At 44.9% G+C, this 17,447-nt stretch overlaps 1 protein-coding gene across 1 annotated transcript in view; it reads right to left on the reverse strand.

The window, feature by feature from the left end:
- Positions 1-4,104: 4,104 nt before the first annotated feature.
- The window catches only part of LOC118846696 (nuclear body protein SP140-like protein), a 58,277-nt gene continuing 44,934 nt past the window's right edge, over positions 4,105-17,447 (reverse strand). The window contains exons 11-19 of the mRNA XM_036755465.1: positions 16,864-16,906; positions 13,879-14,004; positions 12,585-12,724; positions 10,680-10,745; positions 8,811-8,929; positions 7,883-8,006; positions 6,974-7,045; positions 6,551-6,694; positions 4,105-4,503 (exon numbers count right to left, since the gene is read on the reverse strand). Of these exons, the coding sequence (XP_036611360.1) occupies positions 4,387-4,503; positions 6,551-6,694; positions 6,974-7,045; positions 7,883-8,006; positions 8,811-8,929; positions 10,680-10,745; positions 12,585-12,724; positions 13,879-14,004; positions 16,864-16,906 (951 nt within the window). The 3' untranslated portion in view covers positions 4,105-4,386. The remainder of the gene's footprint in view (positions 4,504-6,550; positions 6,695-6,973; positions 7,046-7,882; positions 8,007-8,810; positions 8,930-10,679; positions 10,746-12,584; positions 12,725-13,878; positions 14,005-16,863; positions 16,907-17,447) is intronic.

The raw sequence follows: 17,447 nt of genomic DNA on the forward strand, positions 1-17,447 counted from the left end.
TCTGTGATTCAGGGCCCTAGGGCCTGCTTTGCTGGACTCCTGGGCTGGTTTGTCCTGATAAGGTTTCTCTTTCCAGAGTACTGGAGTGCTCCCTGGGGCATACTATTGGTGAGACTCCATCACCAGGGTCTGCAGATCTCTTTTATCTCCCTATGCTGATTCGGGCTGGAGAAGTGACACCCTTTGATTTTTTTTTTTGCTTGGATTCAGTCTGGCACATTATCTATATATGTTTGGGGGAGTTTGGAAGGGGGGGGTCAAGGTGTTTGTGGTATTTCTTTCTGATGCTCTGCCATCTTGTCTCTGCCCCAGGTCCTCTTAGCCTTAATGCTTGCCCTCTGAAATGATCTCTACTCTATCTTATATACATCTTATTGGCACATAGCTTTTTGCATATTATTAGACAGTAAGCTCCTTGAGGGCAACACCTTTCTTTGTATCCCCTGTCATTAGTGTGGTGTCTGGCACATCAAATGAGATATTTGTAAAAATGTTTGGCACAGTGCCTGGCACTTAGTAGGTGCTATATAAATGTGTATCCCCCTCCCACATAGTAGGTGCTTAATAAATGTTCATTGAATGAGTGTTCCACTGATGTGTCCAAAACCTTCCTGAGGAGAATAAGGCCAGAACATTTGTGTCTCTTGCTCATGCTTTATTGATGATTAAAATGTTCTCTATTTTATGGGCAAAGATGGCAGGAGAGGTTTCTGGAAAAGTAGGGCATTTGCTGCCAAAACAGACATGGAAGGAATAATACTTGTGTTGTGGGGGACAGAAGTCCTCATGTTAGAGGGGCCAAAATGAGGCCTACTTTCTCCCATGATGCAGGGCTTAAGAGCTTTTCCCTGACTTTGCTCCAGTGTCTGCTTTTTTGGGGGTAAATATTTTTGTTTTAAACTCAAATACAAAATGAAAAATGAAAAAAGAGAAAAAACATTGTCATGTACACAGCAGACCATAAGAAAGGATTCAATATAAAACAGTAAGTTTCCATTTCAAGAAAACCTATATAATAAATACTACACATTGTTTTCAAAGCTGCACGGCTTTTCTTGACTTCCTTGTTGGTTTTCTTTTGTTCTCTGTTTTTTTTCTTCTCCACCCCCCCCCTCGCAAAGAAGGCTACAACTAAGTATGGAGATATATACATATATATACATATATATATATATAATACACACACACATATACAGTCATACACACATCAGGGTTTGCCTTTTAAGGAATCAAATGAATTTTGGCTTCCCCCTTGGGAAAGAGAAGGGGTTAGATACAATGTGCATTTCAAAGAGAGAAATAGAGACTCTAGCAAGTAGTGAGCCTCAGAACGCCCAGGTTGTCTGTGGCAGAGGAGGATGTTAGTGAAGGGAGGCACATCAGGGAAGATGAAGACTCTCCCTGCTGTCCCACTTTTATTCCTACCCATGATATTTCGGCTCCCATTGGCCCATCCCCCCCTTTTACCTGGCTGTGTGGATATGAATTCACAGGTCACTATCTTGGAGTGGTTTAGTTACTTTCCCTTCCTTGCCTTCCTGTTACCTCCTTCTCCAGTTTCACCCTCCTGATTTGAACCTGACCATTGCTCCCTGTGGGATTTTGGGAAAGTCCCTTCAGAAAGTCTGTAGAATGAGAGGCTTGGAAAGAATTAGCTCTCAGTCCTTCAGCATTTTGTCCCTGACAGTTTTTGCCTAGGTAAGTGCCTTTCTGGGGGCTTGGCTGCTGGTCCCAAATCCTGAATTTGTCCCAAAGTCCTGGTGCCTTGAATTGCCCTGAGTGTGGGGTGGGGGCAGATTAGATATATTTAAATTTATTTTTATTAAATAAAGGCATAATTTCATTTTTCTTAAAAAGAAATGTTTACATTCTAAAAATTCCATAAAGTATAGAAAGAGGAAGAAAGAAACACGTATTTATTAAGCTCCTCCTATGTGCTAAGCACTTTACAAAGACCCTATGACCTTTGGGAGGCACCCTATAGATAAACCAAGTGACTGCCACCTCTTTTCTTGGTATAGGACTGACCATCCAGGGCCAATGCTGCTCTCCCTGGTGCCAAGCCCAGCATGCCTGAAGCGCAGGCCCCTCCTATAAGCATGCTTCCTTCCATCCTCAAGGTGGCATTTATTTTTCAGGGTATATAATGCACAGGGATGGATAGAAGCAACCCACGCAGTGGGGTCCCCAGGCTATCCTTGGCCTTGAGCACGTGGTAATATTGAGGGGGAAAAACCAGGGATTCAGGGATCCCTAAAATAAAGTTGCCAGGACCAGAGTTTCTGGTTGAGGGGGAGTGTGCCTCAAATACCCAAGTACTGGAGAGGGTAGGGGCTGTCCAGAATGAATTCATGATCTCAAGCATTCTTTAAGTCAAGTTGGCAAAGATTTATTATGCTTCACAGCAGGCAAGAGTTCTTAGGGAACCTGCATCCTTAGAAGGATACAGGGAGAGCTTTTATAAGAGATTTAGGGGTGAAACATGTCAATTAGGTGTTTTGGGGTGGGAATAGGGAGTGGTTAAGAGGTGGTCAGTTCTTAAAGGAACATGCACTTTTTGTATCTACTGCGCAGGCATATTACCCAGAGTTCACTGGGAAATAGCCCCAGCGGGGAGTGACATGGAGGTGTGGTTTTGACTGTGAAAAGTCACTAAGTTAACTATAGGTTAGGGCTGACTAGGAATATCTAGGTGGCTTTCATCAAATGTCTTCTTAGACATCTTAAATGTAAGACAGCATACATTTGACTATATATAGGATACATATCAGTAAGGTCAGTAAGTAGTGAATATTGTCATGACCCAGTGCATACCCAATTATCAGTACACAGGGCTGCCTACTGTGAAAGGAGTAGAGATAAGTATTTTGGTGGGGCATGCTGCCCTGCTTTGCTAGAGAAAAACTGCTAGGGCCAATGCTTTGAAGCTAGGGAGAGATGTGATTTTAGAACTGGATGTGGTTTTGGAATTGGGGTTCAGACCCAGGCACCCAAGCAGAGGCTATTAGAACTACGGTTCAAGCAGAAGCACCCAAGCACCCCATCAGTAACAGGTGTCCCTACAATTCCCTGCCTGGCTCACTCAATTCCACAAACACCCACTCAGTGTCTATGTGGGCTAGGAATCAGAAACTGCTTCCCTTAGGGGCCCCCAAAGATGCCCCAAGTTGCCAGGCTCCCCCAAGTCTGGCTTTCTTGCTGTCTGTGCTGAGAGAACAAGTGAACTGAGGGAGTGCCTGGAACCTGCCTGGGTGTGTATGCAGGGAAGTGGTACGGGGTTGTAGAAAGAACACAGGTCCTGAGCAGAATCCTGGCTCTGACCCTTATTACTCATGGGACCTTATTCAAGCTCCTTCTCCTCTCTGGATCTCATTTTCTTCATATGTAAAATTGAGGGCAGAACTAAGATGGCCTCTGAGGTCCCTTCCAGCTCTCAGTCATTCCTAGGCTCCTGTAAATAACTGTTTGGTGTATGAATGAATGAATGAATGAATGGAAACAGCAATCTCAGGCCAATGGGTTCTATGTGGAATTGTTTTGGCATTTGGGGAGTGTAACAGAAAATGTTGGACTATGGTGTAAACTCTCTGGGGGAAATGTTTAATCTGCAATATTGAGTACATTATAGTAACCTGACAATTGCTTGTTGAACCAACCAGAAAAGCTCTGAATTGGAACAGAAAGAGAAAAAGACTTCTAGGGCATCAGCAGAACTGAGGATCGATGTGCCAGAACAAGGAATGCCAGCAGAGAGGTTAATCCTGCATCCCCTGGCATGTGGGATCTGAGACAGAGCCAGAATTTATCACTCCTGACCAAGGAGGAAGCAGCACACTGGGCTGGATTGGTAATTGTTAGAAAGGGATAAGGTTTGTCCTCCACAGAAAGAATAGTCTAGGAGTCACATGATTAGAAAGGAGTAGTGATTAGAAAGAAGAAACAATTCTCAGAAAAGGAGAAAACCTGTTTCAACTGGATCTGTAATCAAAAGTTGGGCAAAGGGTAAGCTAAACCTGTAGCATCCATGCTTAATGGCTTCAGTCATAGTAGCCGACACACCCTGCATGAAATTAGAGCCTCATTATCTGTACATGCATAGAATGACCAGGAGGGAGATCATGTCAAGGAGCAATGGGTAATGGAGATTGTAGCGTGAAGAGCTGGGACCAATTCCAGCTTTGAAGGGATGGACCAGGAATGATTAACCTTATAAAAGCTTGCTCTGCTTCTGTCATCTATGCCCCCTTGCATTCCAGCATGGGTAGTCTGCCTCTCGAGAGTTGCAATAAAACTTTTCTTCACCCACTCTTGTGTCAAAATTTTATTTATTTCCAATATTCCTAACTGAAGAGGACCTGAACAAAGCCTAGGATTGGAGGGAGGGAGTCATGGAAACAAAAGTCGCCTCTCTTCTTCACCTGCTCCCTTAATATCAAAGACTGCTTTGAAATCCCTCTCAAACTTTGTCTCCAACTTTGCTCCCAGATAACCAAAGTGGTTGTCCTGAAAGAAAAAATAAAAGCTAATGTTTACATGGGACTTTACAAATATTATCCCATTTGATCATTACAACAACCCTGGGAGATGGGTGTTAACATTATTTCCATTTTATAGATGAGGGCACTGAGGCAGGCAAAGGGTAAGTGACTTGCTCATGGTCACACAGTAGGTGTTTGAGGCAGGATTTGAATTCAGGTCTTCCAGAGTCCAGCTACTATGTTCTATCAACTGTGCCACCTAGCCGCTTAGACAGCGGACGAGAGCAATGCTGTTAGAGGAGCTGTGATTTGACCCAATTATTCTGGAAAGCAATTTGGAACTTTACTCCACAGGGTTTTTGACTCAGTGATAATACTATTAGGCCTGTGTCTGAAGGAGATAAAGAAAGAGGAAAAGGAGCCATATGTTAAAAATATTGATCGCAGCTCTTTTTTGTGGTACTAAAGAATTGGAAACACAGGGGATGCCTATCAGTTGGGGAAGGGCTGAACAAGTCATGGTATATGAATGTGGTGAAATATCATTGTGCTGTAAGAAATAATGAATGGGATGGTTTCAGAGAATCCTGGGAAGACTTGTATGAACTGATACAGAATGGAGGGAGCAATTTGTTCCATAGCAATAATGTTGTGAGCAACTTTTGAATGACTTGAGGGCTAACGGAGAGTGTTACTCATCTCCTAACAGCAAAATGAGACACTTATGTTTGGATATTTCCTTGTTTGTTCTAATAGCTTTCCTTTCCTCCTTCCTTTGCTCTCTTCTTTCCTTCCCTCCCTCCTCTCTCTCTGCCTCCCTCTATCCTTTCTCCCTCCCTCCCTCTCTTCCTCCCTTTCCTTCCTTCCTTCCTTCCTTCCCTCTTTCCTTTCTTTCTTTTCAATGGAACTGAGGTGGAAGGGGAAAAGTTTTTTGAATACAAAAAATAATTACAATTTAAAAATAGAAATTGAATAAGGTTTCCTGGCTTCCATGGAATGATCTAGCCCTCTGGTCCAGGCTTGGCACACAGATGTAGTTAGTTGGTGAGGGTAGTATCCTGTGTCTGTGTGGAATGGTGAACTTCCTCAACTACAGGAGGCTAGGGAGAAAGAAGAGAATGAGGAGGGAGCAAAGAGTGTGCTGAGGTCTGGGGCAGCTGGCCAGAGAGCTGGCAGGTATAGTGAACAAACACCAAACAGGTGGACTTTCTGTGAAATATTGTGAATCTTTTTCCCATCGATCCTTTCTATCCTGTCATAGACATGAATGAATACTGTGGTTTGGATGGATTTCCTAGCACTTGCATCGGTTGTAGAAGAAGTCTAGAATTTTGCCTGACAAGTTGGATTTTTTCCCTTCAGTCTTCAGGGATGAGTACAAGGATAATAATTAGCATAAATGAGACTCTGTGGGCCTTCAGGCTCACAGAGAGCACCTGCTCTCCCCTCCTGGAGAACTCTGAGGCTCCTGACCATGACATCCTTCTGGTCCACTGGCCACGATCCTCCAATGACCATGGTTTACCCAGGCCTGTAGCTTCCTATGAGTTGTTCAATTCCAGAAAGTACTTTCCATTTGCCTCAGGGGTCCAGTTCAGGTGACCAGGCAGACCACAACACTAGGCTTGAATGGGGGAAGGTGAGGAGGATGAGCTTAGGAAAGGGCTGTCTAGGAAGAAGAATTCAGAGATCCAGGATCTCGGAGGAGCTTGGCCTTGGGAGCCAAGAGAGTCACCCAGAGCAGACAGAATAAGGTGGCAAGTCAGAGCCTGGTGTACTGTGGGCTCTTTAGTAAAGGATGTCTGGAGTTCACTGGAATCACAGTGAGATCCCACAGGTAGATGCCCCCTACTCAGATGAGGTGAGCAGTGGGTCAGGAAGTGGGCAGCCAGGCAGCAACCAAGAGGACACAGAACATGGAAGGTAGGGCAAGTCAGGCACTGAGTTGTCCAAGCAGACAGCAGAGAAAGGGAAGACAATAAGAACTGAAGGGCAGACACAGTAGAGAGAAGTCAGAATCCAGAACCAGGGTTAGGATGCCAGGTCACCGGGAATCAGGCAGTGCCGCTCACCTTGTTAAATTTCTTGCAGTTGTAAAAAATCAGGCGCATATCCCGGACAAAGCCCTCCACTGTATTATAAGTCTCATCATTGAGACGCTTCTTCACCTTGTCTAGCCACATGGGTTTTCTGACAAGCGGGGAATACGCCTTGCACTGTTGACAAAGACATGGAGAGCACATCAGCTCCAACCCAGAAGCTGCTTCCATCAGTTTCTTATGAAATAATTGGGAATTCCAGCCCCACGTGGAAACCGGGTGAATCCAAGGGACCCAAGGTATCGGCAGACACATTTGGCTGCAGCAGACCCCTTCTGTTCTACTGCCTGGGTGATCAGTGCCCAGTACAGAGCTTGGCAGGTAGTAAAAGTTTAATGAATGTTTAATAAATTGGACCTCAGAGGTAAAATCACTATTTGAATCACTGTTACTTACGTGGCTTGGATCTCCAGTAAAGAGGAAGCTTTCTCTGCAGCAGTACATTCTCATCAGGAGAAACTCACATTTCTGCAGAAGATGAAGTTTGTGTGTGAGACAAAGTCAGGCCAACTGGGGAGAGGGGAGGTGTCCCACCTAGTGTCTCCAAAGAGTGGAGGGCCTGATGCACTCACTGTTAAGCTGAACACACTAGTGAGGTGGACCCTGTATGTTCCCTTACTTGACATCACTGGAGAGGAGGCCTTGTCCTTTTCCACATGAGTGGGCATCCCTTCTGACCCTGCCGTTCACCTTCATGTGTCCCAGTTACCAAGCCAGGCCAACCAAAAGAAAGAGTCCATTCCATCTTGGACCCCGAGGCCAACAAAATAGATGAGCAGATTAGGAAATATTCTTTCCCTGGCTTGGAACCTCAACAGACTCCACCTAAGGCCAGTACCTTAATGACTGGGGCCACAGCACAACCCTGTATTTTCTGAACATTCTGAGTGCTTGTGGAAAGTGGCTTGAAAGCTGACTTTCACTTGCTGCATGATGCTTCTCTCTGCCTTGGCTTGCAACAATGGCCAAAATGAACTATTTTATTGAGTTGTATCCTAAAGAATAATTGGGGCAGGGCATTTTCTGTCTACAGCACAAGAATCCTTGGCATTTGGAAGATGCAGAAAGTGGGGTGAAAGTCTCCTTTGCCCTTAGAGACTTGGGGTCTAAGTGAAATGGGAACATTCCAATCACTTTCTTAGTGACCAGCCTCTCTCTCTCTCTCTCTCTCTCTCTCTCTCTCTCTCTCTCTCTCTCTCTCTGTGTGTGTGTGTGTGTGTGTGTGTGATTGGCAGCAGAGAGGCTAGTGCTCACAGTGCAATCAGAAATGACCTGACCTTCATGAAGTATGGCGTTCTGACTCACCAGCTGCTGCTCAGGATACATCTGCTGCTTCATAGCCATAAACTCTTGCTGGTAGTGGTTGTTCTCTAGACCTTCCTTCTCCTTATTCTTCCTTATTATGCAGAAAGTGCAGTTCCACTCAGCACTGAGAGGTCAGAGAAACAGTCAGTTAATCCATCAGTCAGTCAATAAACATTTATTACACACCTACTATGTGCCAGGCACTGTGTTAAGTGCTAGGGATACAAAAAGAGGCAAAAGACAGTCCCTGTCCTCAAGGTGCTCACTCTCAATTGAAAATGGGTGACAAGAAGACAGGATGGAAAGGGCTTTTAGTTCCCGGGATAGGTTAGTCATAATCTCCTGACTCCCTGATTCAACAATTCTTATTTCAATATAACTGAGGATCTTTGCAGATGCTCCACCATGCCCCTGGGTCCATGAATATGTATCTTGTATCCTTAGCTGATGCCATTACTCACAGTAAGGGCACAATGGGCATCTCATTCTCCCCTCCTTCTTTATCTAAAGGGACTGATGGTAAGTCGACCCTGGGTGCTGGGGGCTGGCAGCATTGAACCCCTGATGGAGCCAGGTCCCTGATGTTGGCCAGCTGTGGCACATTAGGCCCCAACATCCCATTCAAATGATCATCACAGGTAAGAACCTTGTACTCCCAACTTTTCCTGAATAACTATGAGTCAAACTCAAAGCTGTGTGCATTGATGTGATCTCCCTCCCCAGCATACAAGAGTCCCTATACTATTCCTGATGGCTGGCAGAGTTACATCTCTGGGAAACCAGGGACAGGGTCATCAATTTCAGGAGACACCTAAAGAGGGGCCGTCCCTTTACCAAATAGCCCAGGACCCTGGAAACTTGAAACTTATAGGGGCCCCGCCTCACACTTCCCCATCCAGACACTCTGCATGTTGGAGTCTGAGCTCACCTACTCTCTGATGAGACACTGGAGATATGGCAGTCCCTGTGGAAGGATTTGGGACATGAGTCACAGCAGAATAGCTCACCTCCATCTTTACACATGAAACACTCATTATCATTCTCTGGCTGAAAAGGTGAGAGAAAGAGAAGAAAGTATTACTTGTGGATCTGGGGAGGGGGTCTTGTAGCTGTTTGATTTTCTACGCTTGGAAGTACTTGACATCTCCTGTGAAGAGGAAATCTATGACCCAGGAAATAAAGGGAAATCCACACAGATGGATGAGTTAGGAAAGGAGTGGTGCCTCTGTTTCAGGCTTGTGATGTTTCTCCAATTGCTCATCTATATTCCTTTACTGTCCCAGTGGTCTGTAGTATAGTTCCTTGACAATATCACTTATGCAACTACTTCCACTGGTTTTCACCATGGTCTCCCTCTATGTGAGTATATGTTTTTAATATACCATGGTAATTCCTTCCCCTCCTTCCCCACCCCCCCACCTTTTGAATATGACATTCTTTTCCCACCAAGGTCCAGTGACATCTATGAGACTATAGATCTCTAATAGGTATCAAATTAACTTCTGTGATTTTTCAAAAGGATGTATAGGAAATGAGCAACAGATTCAAACCCAGGTTCTCACTGTACCACAGCAGTGTCATGGACTTCTCTGCCAGATGGCTTGTCCAGTTTTAAAGTTCTTGGTGCATTTTTTGGCAAGGAAATTTGGGTTAAGTGACTTGCACAGGGCCACACAGCTAATAAGTGTCAAGTGTCTAAGACCAGATTTGAACTGAGGTCCTCCTGACTCCAAGACGGGTGCTCTATCCACTGCATCAACTGGACGCCCTGTGCATTTTTTTAACTGACATAAATGGCATGAAACAAATTTCTAGTTTTTGTGAGCTTACAACTTAAATATATATATATGTATACACACACATAAATATATACATATATATATATATAGATGTAATAATAACAAGCTACATTTAAACAGGACTTTCCAGTTACACATACACGAGGGTAGGCAGCAGTAGAATGGTGCCTCCTGAGTTCTTTAGGGATTGGTGATTCTACCAATGAGGGCACTCCCTTCCAACACAGATCCTATTAAGCCACCTTGGGATGCAGTCAGGTGGGGCAGCGGACAGAAGGCTAGATTTGGAAATAGGAGGACCTGAGTTTGAATCCAACCTCAGTCACTGTAAGATCCTGAGGAAAAGCCCTCAATTTCTGCCTGCCTCAGTTTCCTCATCTGTAAAATAAAGGTAACCATAGCACTGACCTCCTGTGGTTGTTGTGAGGAGCCAATCAGATAATATTTCTAAAGCATTTTGCAAACTTTAAGGGCTCTACATGCATGCTTGGCCAGCTAGGTGGTACAGGAGATAGGAGCAAGCTAAAATATGGCCTCAGACACTTGCTAGCTGTGGGATCCTGGGCAAGTCTCTTAACCCTGTTTGCCTCAGTTTCTTCATCTGTAAAAAGAGCTGAAGAAGGAAATGGCAAATCACTCCAATGTCTTTGCCAAGAAAATCCCAAATGGGATCACAAAGAGTCAGATATGGCTAAAAACCAGCTAAACAGCAACAAAGCACATGCAGACTTCTAAATTTTTATCCTTTAATGAGTAAAAATGAGTGTATCTGATATGAAGTGGGCCCTGAGATATAATAGAAGGGCCCTGAATGGTGGGTCAGTAGACCTGGCCTCTGCTCTTGGCTCCTCCACTGGGTGATTTTGGACAAGCAGATGGCCCTCTCCTGGCCCAGTGTCCTCATGGGTAGATGAGAAGGTGGAGAAGTTCCAGCCTAGCTTCACTGTGCTAAGAGACAGATGTAGGCAGACAGGACAAGGGAGGGAGGGAGAACTCACAAAGGGGTCCTCCTCCTTGCAGATGTCACAGGAGCAGGTGTGCGGGTGAAGCTTCAAGATCTTGTTCTGTCAGAGAGAAGATGGGGTGTCATTGAGTGAGGTGCCCGCTGGGGGCACTGAGCCCTTCCTTGGGCAGATCTCTTCTCCCAGGATTGGGTGGAATACCTGTGCCTGTGTTGACTGACATGTTTTAATCTCCCTCAGAGTAGCTCCTGGAGCTGTCCACACCACTGTGGAGGAAAGGCAGAACCACATCTCAAGGACAAGGGGACTCCATGGAGAGAGATAGAGCAGTCAAGCCACATGAGGCCACCACCCCAGGAAGAATCTTGGGCTGACATCTCTCCTCTGGCCCTGCTCCTGTGGCTGAGACTGATGGAGTCAGAAGGAAGGGGAGCAAGAGAGCAAAAGAGCCCCAGGAAACCTGGTTGGTGTCACTTTGGGTAGTGCGTATTCCTGGGATAAGTCTTTCATGTTGGAGCCTGTGAGCTGCTTGGGGTAGTGGGGAGAAGCGCACCAGAGGGCTGAGGAGGGATAGTGCTATGTCAAGGGGTCAGTAACGATTGAATCCCTGACAAGATGTTGCAGCCACGTCCCCATTCTCTTGGGATTTCTTGTTGTAGAAGCCGCAGGGTCCTGGCCTCCAGCACGCTGGGGACCCTGGCCACGCTTCCCCTGATAGAACGTCAGGACCTTGGGGGCAGAAATTGTTTCACTGTTGTCTGTATAGCCAGACCTAGCACAGTTCCTGGCGATAAATACATGAAGGTGCTTCATGAAATGCTTGTTGGATGACTAAATGTCCTTTCCAGTGCTCTGATCAGAGGTGAGACTGTGCAAAGCTGTCTTTGGAAGTCCTTCAGAGAGTTAAATGGCTAGGAGACCAACCCCTCTTTGGCTACTCCTGTCAGGGAAGGTGAGCCCCATTCATTTCAGGAAGCATCATCATTATACCTCCCTAGGCTACTAGGAGAGGTTCATAGAACTGGAGACTGGTGGGTAAAGGCCGTCCTGCACAGTTCCTGGAGGTCAGAGACATGGCCAGGGCCAAGGTTAGAGGACCTGAGCTCTCCTCCCCAACATCCAGCCTCAGTCTGTTAAGAGGAAGACATCCTTTAGGACCTCATGAGCCTAGCAGAGAACCAGGCTGCATGTGCCTCAAGTTGGCTCAGGGCTTGGTGTCCCCCAGCCTGCTATGGGGCTACATCTATCTTGGTCCTAACCAACCATGGTCCAGGGGAGCTTCTGTGGTCCACAGCCTATGTGGGGAAGGCAGCCACCTACAGACTGTGATCTGAATCACAAGGCCCCTCCCTTGTGCTTGAAACTCTGCCCTTCTCTGGCCAGCTTGTCTTTGCCCTGCTTTTGTCCCTGCTCTTTGGTTCAACTCAACTCAAGGCAACAAGCATCTGTTAAGCACCTCCTATATCCCAGGCAATTGCTGGGGCTACAAAAACCAAAGTGAAGTAAGTCTTGCCCTCAGGGGGATTACATTCTACTGCCAATAGTTTATGTAGGAGTCCTGCTTAGGGCAGGAAGGTAGGATTCTCCATCAAGAAGACCACATGATAAAATTTGTAGCTTAGAGATAAGTGGGATGTGTCATGATGGAACTGCCCTCTCTTATTAACCCAATAGCTCCCATTAAAACACATTCATCTGCCTTAGTGGAGCAGATTATACTGTTTTCAGCTTAGTTGGCAGAAGCCAGGGTCCTGAAGAGATGAGAGGGACACAAGATGGATAAGTTCTGACTGGGGGTTGAGAGAGGACAAGAGCTTGAGCCCAAGTCTAGGGCATTGGATGCTTCCTATAACCTCATGCCATCTGAACGATCTTCATCATAAGCATGCATGACGTTGGACTGTCCAGAATTCCTGGGAGGAGCTGAACCTATGAGCTTACTTCAATCAGTGTCTGCAGGGTCAGTCCACCACTGTGGATGCTTTGGGTCCAGGTGGCAGTATCAAACTCAGGGTCTATGGCCAAAAACTCTAGTGGGGTGCACCACCCTCTCTCTGTCAGGATGCATTTTCCCCTGTAGACTATAAAAAAGAGAGTAAACTATTAACAATTGCATGAAAGAATACTCCAAATTGCTAATAATAAGAGGAAGGTAAATCAAAACAACTCTGTGGTTTCAACTCAAACCCTGAAATTTGGCAAAAATCACAGAAGATGGGAATATTCGATGTTACGGAGATTGTAGAAAAATGAGCATGCTAATACATTGGTGGTGGAGTTGCAAATCAGTACGGCCCTTTTGGAAAGCTATTTGGAATTATGGAAATAAAGTGACCAAATGTCCACATCCTTTTATACATAGATTCCATTACTAGGCTTACTCCTCCAAAGAGGCCACTGATAGCAGAAAGTCCCCTTATACAACAAAATATTTATAGTAGCAGTTTTCATGATAGAAAAGAATTGGAAACAAAGTACATACCCATTTATTGGGGAACAGCTAAACCAATGATGGAGCATGAATGTAATAGAATATTGTGCTGAAATACTGTGCTTAAAGAATTGACGAATATGATGAATGAAAAACATGGAAAGATTCACCATGACAACATCAAGGGAATGTTGCAAAAGTATAAGGAATGAACGTGGCTCTACAGAGGAGATATGAGGTGCTATGTGGTGCAGTGGATAGAGCATTGGGCACTGAGGCACTGAGTTTAAATTCACCCTCAAATACTTACAAGTCGTGTGACTCTGGCAAGTCATTTAACCTCTGTTTGCCTCAGTTGCTTCAACTGTAAAATAGTGATAATGATAACACCTACTTCCAAGGGTTGTTGTAAGGATAAAAACGAGATAATATTTGTAAAGTGCTTAGCAAGTGCCTGACACCTAGGAGGCGCTGTGTAAGTGCTTAGTCTCTTCTCCTTCCTATGTAAGAAGACAACCTCACCTCACCTCTTTGGGAAGGTGGGGAGTCCAGAAATGTAAACTACACATATTTTTAGGTGTTATGCTGGTTTACCCCCCTCTTTTTTTTCCTCTGGTTTTTATAAAAATGTTATTTGTTATATGAAAAGTCTCTGTGAAAAGTGGAGGAGGAGGGGGAGGTGTACTGGGGAAATTAGGGAGATTTTTCAGTCTGGCGAGTGAGGATGTTAGAACCAAGGGCTGTGATGTGTAATGAGCCAGGAAGGCCCTGAATGGCACACCAGCTGCCTCTCTGAGAACTCACGTGAGACAAATTCATCCTTGTACAGGCGCCCATTGTCCAGTCTGCACACCACAGAAATCCATTTCCTGGCTTGGAGTTGGGCCTGGTACTTTGGTCGGTCAGCCAGTGAAACTACTCCTCTTCTTGCTGTCACAAGAAAATAAAAGTGAGGATGTTTGTTCAACGTTCAGAGGCACCAAAGAATCCCTGCTGATCCTTAGCCCCAACTGGACTAGGGTCAAGAGGAAAGGTCACTCTCCCAGGGATAAAAACTGAAGTCAATGTATCTCTGGGAGTGAGATTTCACTGAACCTACCAGAGAACAAAGGAGGCTAGGAAATGTTATAAAAAAGTTACAGTCAAACCCGTCCTTCTAAAGGGAAAAACTGGTGTCCACCTTCTGGTAAATCCAATAAAAATCCCATGAAATAGATGAAGCACATGAAAGTTCGCCTTAAGTCCCCCACACACCCCAACACGCCTGAGGAAAACCAGCCAGGAGTAAGGTTACATGGAGACAGATTGATTATAAAATGGAGGAAAAAAGAAAAAGAAAGAAAGAACGAAAGAGAGGAAGGAGGGGGAAATAAAGGAAAGTGAGAAAAGTGAAAGGAAATAAAAAAGATGACAGGAGAGAGAAAAAGAGAAGGAGGAAGGAGGGGGGGAGATGAGAGAGAGAGAGGAAAGGGGGGAAGGGCTGCCTTTCTAGTCACTGGGGAGGGGACCTCAACAACACCTGATTCTCTTCAAAACTTGGCACTTGCGTCACTTAACCCTGACTGACTCCAAAAAACCAAAACAAAACACCTTAGCACTTGAGGATCCCTCGAGGTGTCTGTGCTCTTCTTCTTCCTCCTCCTCCTCCCTTTCTTCCTTCCCCTAATTACTTTCTATTTACTTTGTATCTACTTTTTTGGTGATTATGCTGTTTCCGCCAGGGGAAAGTGAGCTCCATGAGGAGAGGGTCTATTCATCTTGGGTCTTTGTATCCCTGGCACTTACTATGGAACCTGGTACATAGTCGGTGCTTAATAAATGTTTGTTCCTACCACTCTCCACACTGCCCCCTAATTGCTTTTCTCAAGTACCACTTTAAAAATCAAGAATATACTTGGGTAGGACCAACTCTGGGCCTGAGTGGTGCATGCATCCTGAGTGCCTCAGTGGACACGCAGAGAAGAATTTTGGGTGGACGTCCCCTTGGCTCTTGACTTTGCACAGAGTGGGAACAATGATGGTTTTTACAGGTGCTCTAGGCTGGGCACTCCTAAGTCACCCCCCCCCATGCCCAGTGGAGGGACACTTGAGGGAGGGAGGAGCAGGACACAATCATCGGTATCTACAAATAGTTCTTGGGGAGAACCTGAGAATGGACCCCAAGGGGGATAGCTGGGACACAGTCTTCAGAGACTGACAGTGAAGGAAAACAGCCTCACACATGAAAAATCACTCAGTTACACATAGAAGAACGGAAAAGGAAATTCAGATGATGAAGACAAGCAGGGCAACCTTGAGACCAATGTGTTAAATTTAGGACATTCTTCTTTTTAATAATTAAGATTTTTTATGTTTAGTAGGGCATTCTTTTTAAAAACACAAGTTTTGTGTAGTATTGACTCATGGTTTCCTGTAAAATCCCCTTTCCTTGTTCTTCTGTGCATGTCAAATATAAAAATGCTCATGCTTGTTGATGACTGTCAAGTTCAGAGTAAAAAAATTAAAATATAAGTTAAAAACTAAAAAAGTCTAATTTATTTCAAATTAAATTTTCAAAAGTTAGATTTATTTTAAATTAAATTGAATTTTAAGTATTTAAATTTAATAAATTTTCAAAAGTTTATTTTTAATAAATTTTAGAAGTTTTGTTTTTTAACAAATCAAAAGATTTAATTTGTTTCTAATAAATTAAAAGACTTTATTTTTAATTAGAGGGGTTTATATACTTTAAATGATTTTTAAAGTTTAATTTTAATAATTTTTTACAAGTTTAATTTCTCTTAAATACATTTTTAAAAAGACAACTAGGTAAGCAGAACTTCCCAGAGCTTCATTGCTGTGCCACAAAAAAAGTTCTCCCAGAATCTCCTTGTTTTTAATCCTGTCAAGACAATCACACAGATGAGAGAGAGAGAGAGAGAGAGAGAGAGAGAGAGAGAGAGAGAGAGAAGGAGAGAGACAGAGACAGAGAGAGAGACAGAGAGATAGAGAGACAGACAGAGGCAGACAGACAGACAGACAGACAGACAGATGGACTGGTGTGATCATCAGTGCTATTGACAAAGGCTGCTTTCTCGCCCCTGTTCCCATAGTTCAGCTGCTGTGGCTCAACCAGATGGACCAGTGAATAGCATGTTGGACTTGGAGCAGAGAAGACCTGAATCTGAATCCTGTGTGTGACCTTGGGCAAGTCATTTCACTGCTGCCTACCTCATTTTTCTCCTCTGCAAAATGGGGATAATAATAGCACCTCCCTCCTAGGGCTGTTGTGAGGATCAAATCAGTATAAAGTGCTTTGGAAACCTTAAAGCACTATGTAGATGCTAGCTATGTCTTCTTCTTCCCCTTCTCCTTCTCCTTCCCCTTCCCTTCTCCCTCTCCCTCTCCCTCTCCCTCTCCTTCTCCCTCTCCCTCTCCCTGTCCCTCTCCCTCTCCCTCTCCTTCTCCTTCTCCTTCTCCTTCTCCTTCTCCTTCTCCTTCTCCTTCTCCTTCTCCTTCTCCTTCTCCTTCTCCTTCTCCTTCTCCTTCTCCTTCTTCTCCTCCTTCTCCTCCTTCTCCTCCTCCTTCTCCTCCTCCTCCTTCTTCTTCCTCTTCTTCCTCTTCTTCTTCTTCTTCTTCTTCTTCTTCTTCTTCTTCTTCTTCTTCTTCTTCTTCTTCTTCTTCTTCTTCATCATCATCATCATATGGCACCACCAGTCAGGAACATTCACATATCGTCATGACCTCAAGTCACAAACTGTTCATTTTGCATATTGTAAACCTTACACAGAGTTAAAAATTCATACTAACCTGGTAAGCAGGACCTGCTCAGAAGAGTCTTTCCTGGTACGTGCTGTGACAAATGACAGAACAGAGACACAGTCAGGGTGTGTTCATGCACCATGCAGAATGAGTCTTCCTTAGGGAATGGACCCAAGAATGCCAGGACCTTCTGTCCTCTCTTCCACAATTCTGGAGAGAACATGGAAGGCATAAGGCAACCTTTGTCTTGGAATATCTGGGCATGGTGCTACCCATTGGTTCTGTATTTCCCTAGGATGGGGAGGAGCCCTGAGCTGTGTGTGTCCCATCACTCCATTGAGAAACCCAGCCTCCTTCCACCCAGTAGTCTCCCAGAGCCTAGCCCACAACAGTCCTCTCTATTCCAGAGGAAAGCCCTCCCAAGCTGCCCATGTGACTGAGTCCCTGCACATGCTTGTGCTCACTCCTGTGTCAGGGAGCTGGGCAAAGAGAGGGATGTCCTTGTGGTTGGCATCCTGAAAACTGGCATCAGGTGGTAGCCAGGGAATTGCTGAAGAAATGAGACAAGCTGCCAGGACCCTTGCCCATCAGGACAAATACTCAAGTGCCCTTGGCTCAGTGATGTTACTAGC

Source organism: Trichosurus vulpecula, chromosome 4, assembly GCF_011100635.1.
Source record: "Trichosurus vulpecula isolate mTriVul1 chromosome 4, mTriVul1.pri, whole genome shotgun sequence".
NCBI lineage: Eukaryota > Metazoa > Chordata > Mammalia > Diprotodontia > Phalangeridae > Trichosurus > Trichosurus vulpecula.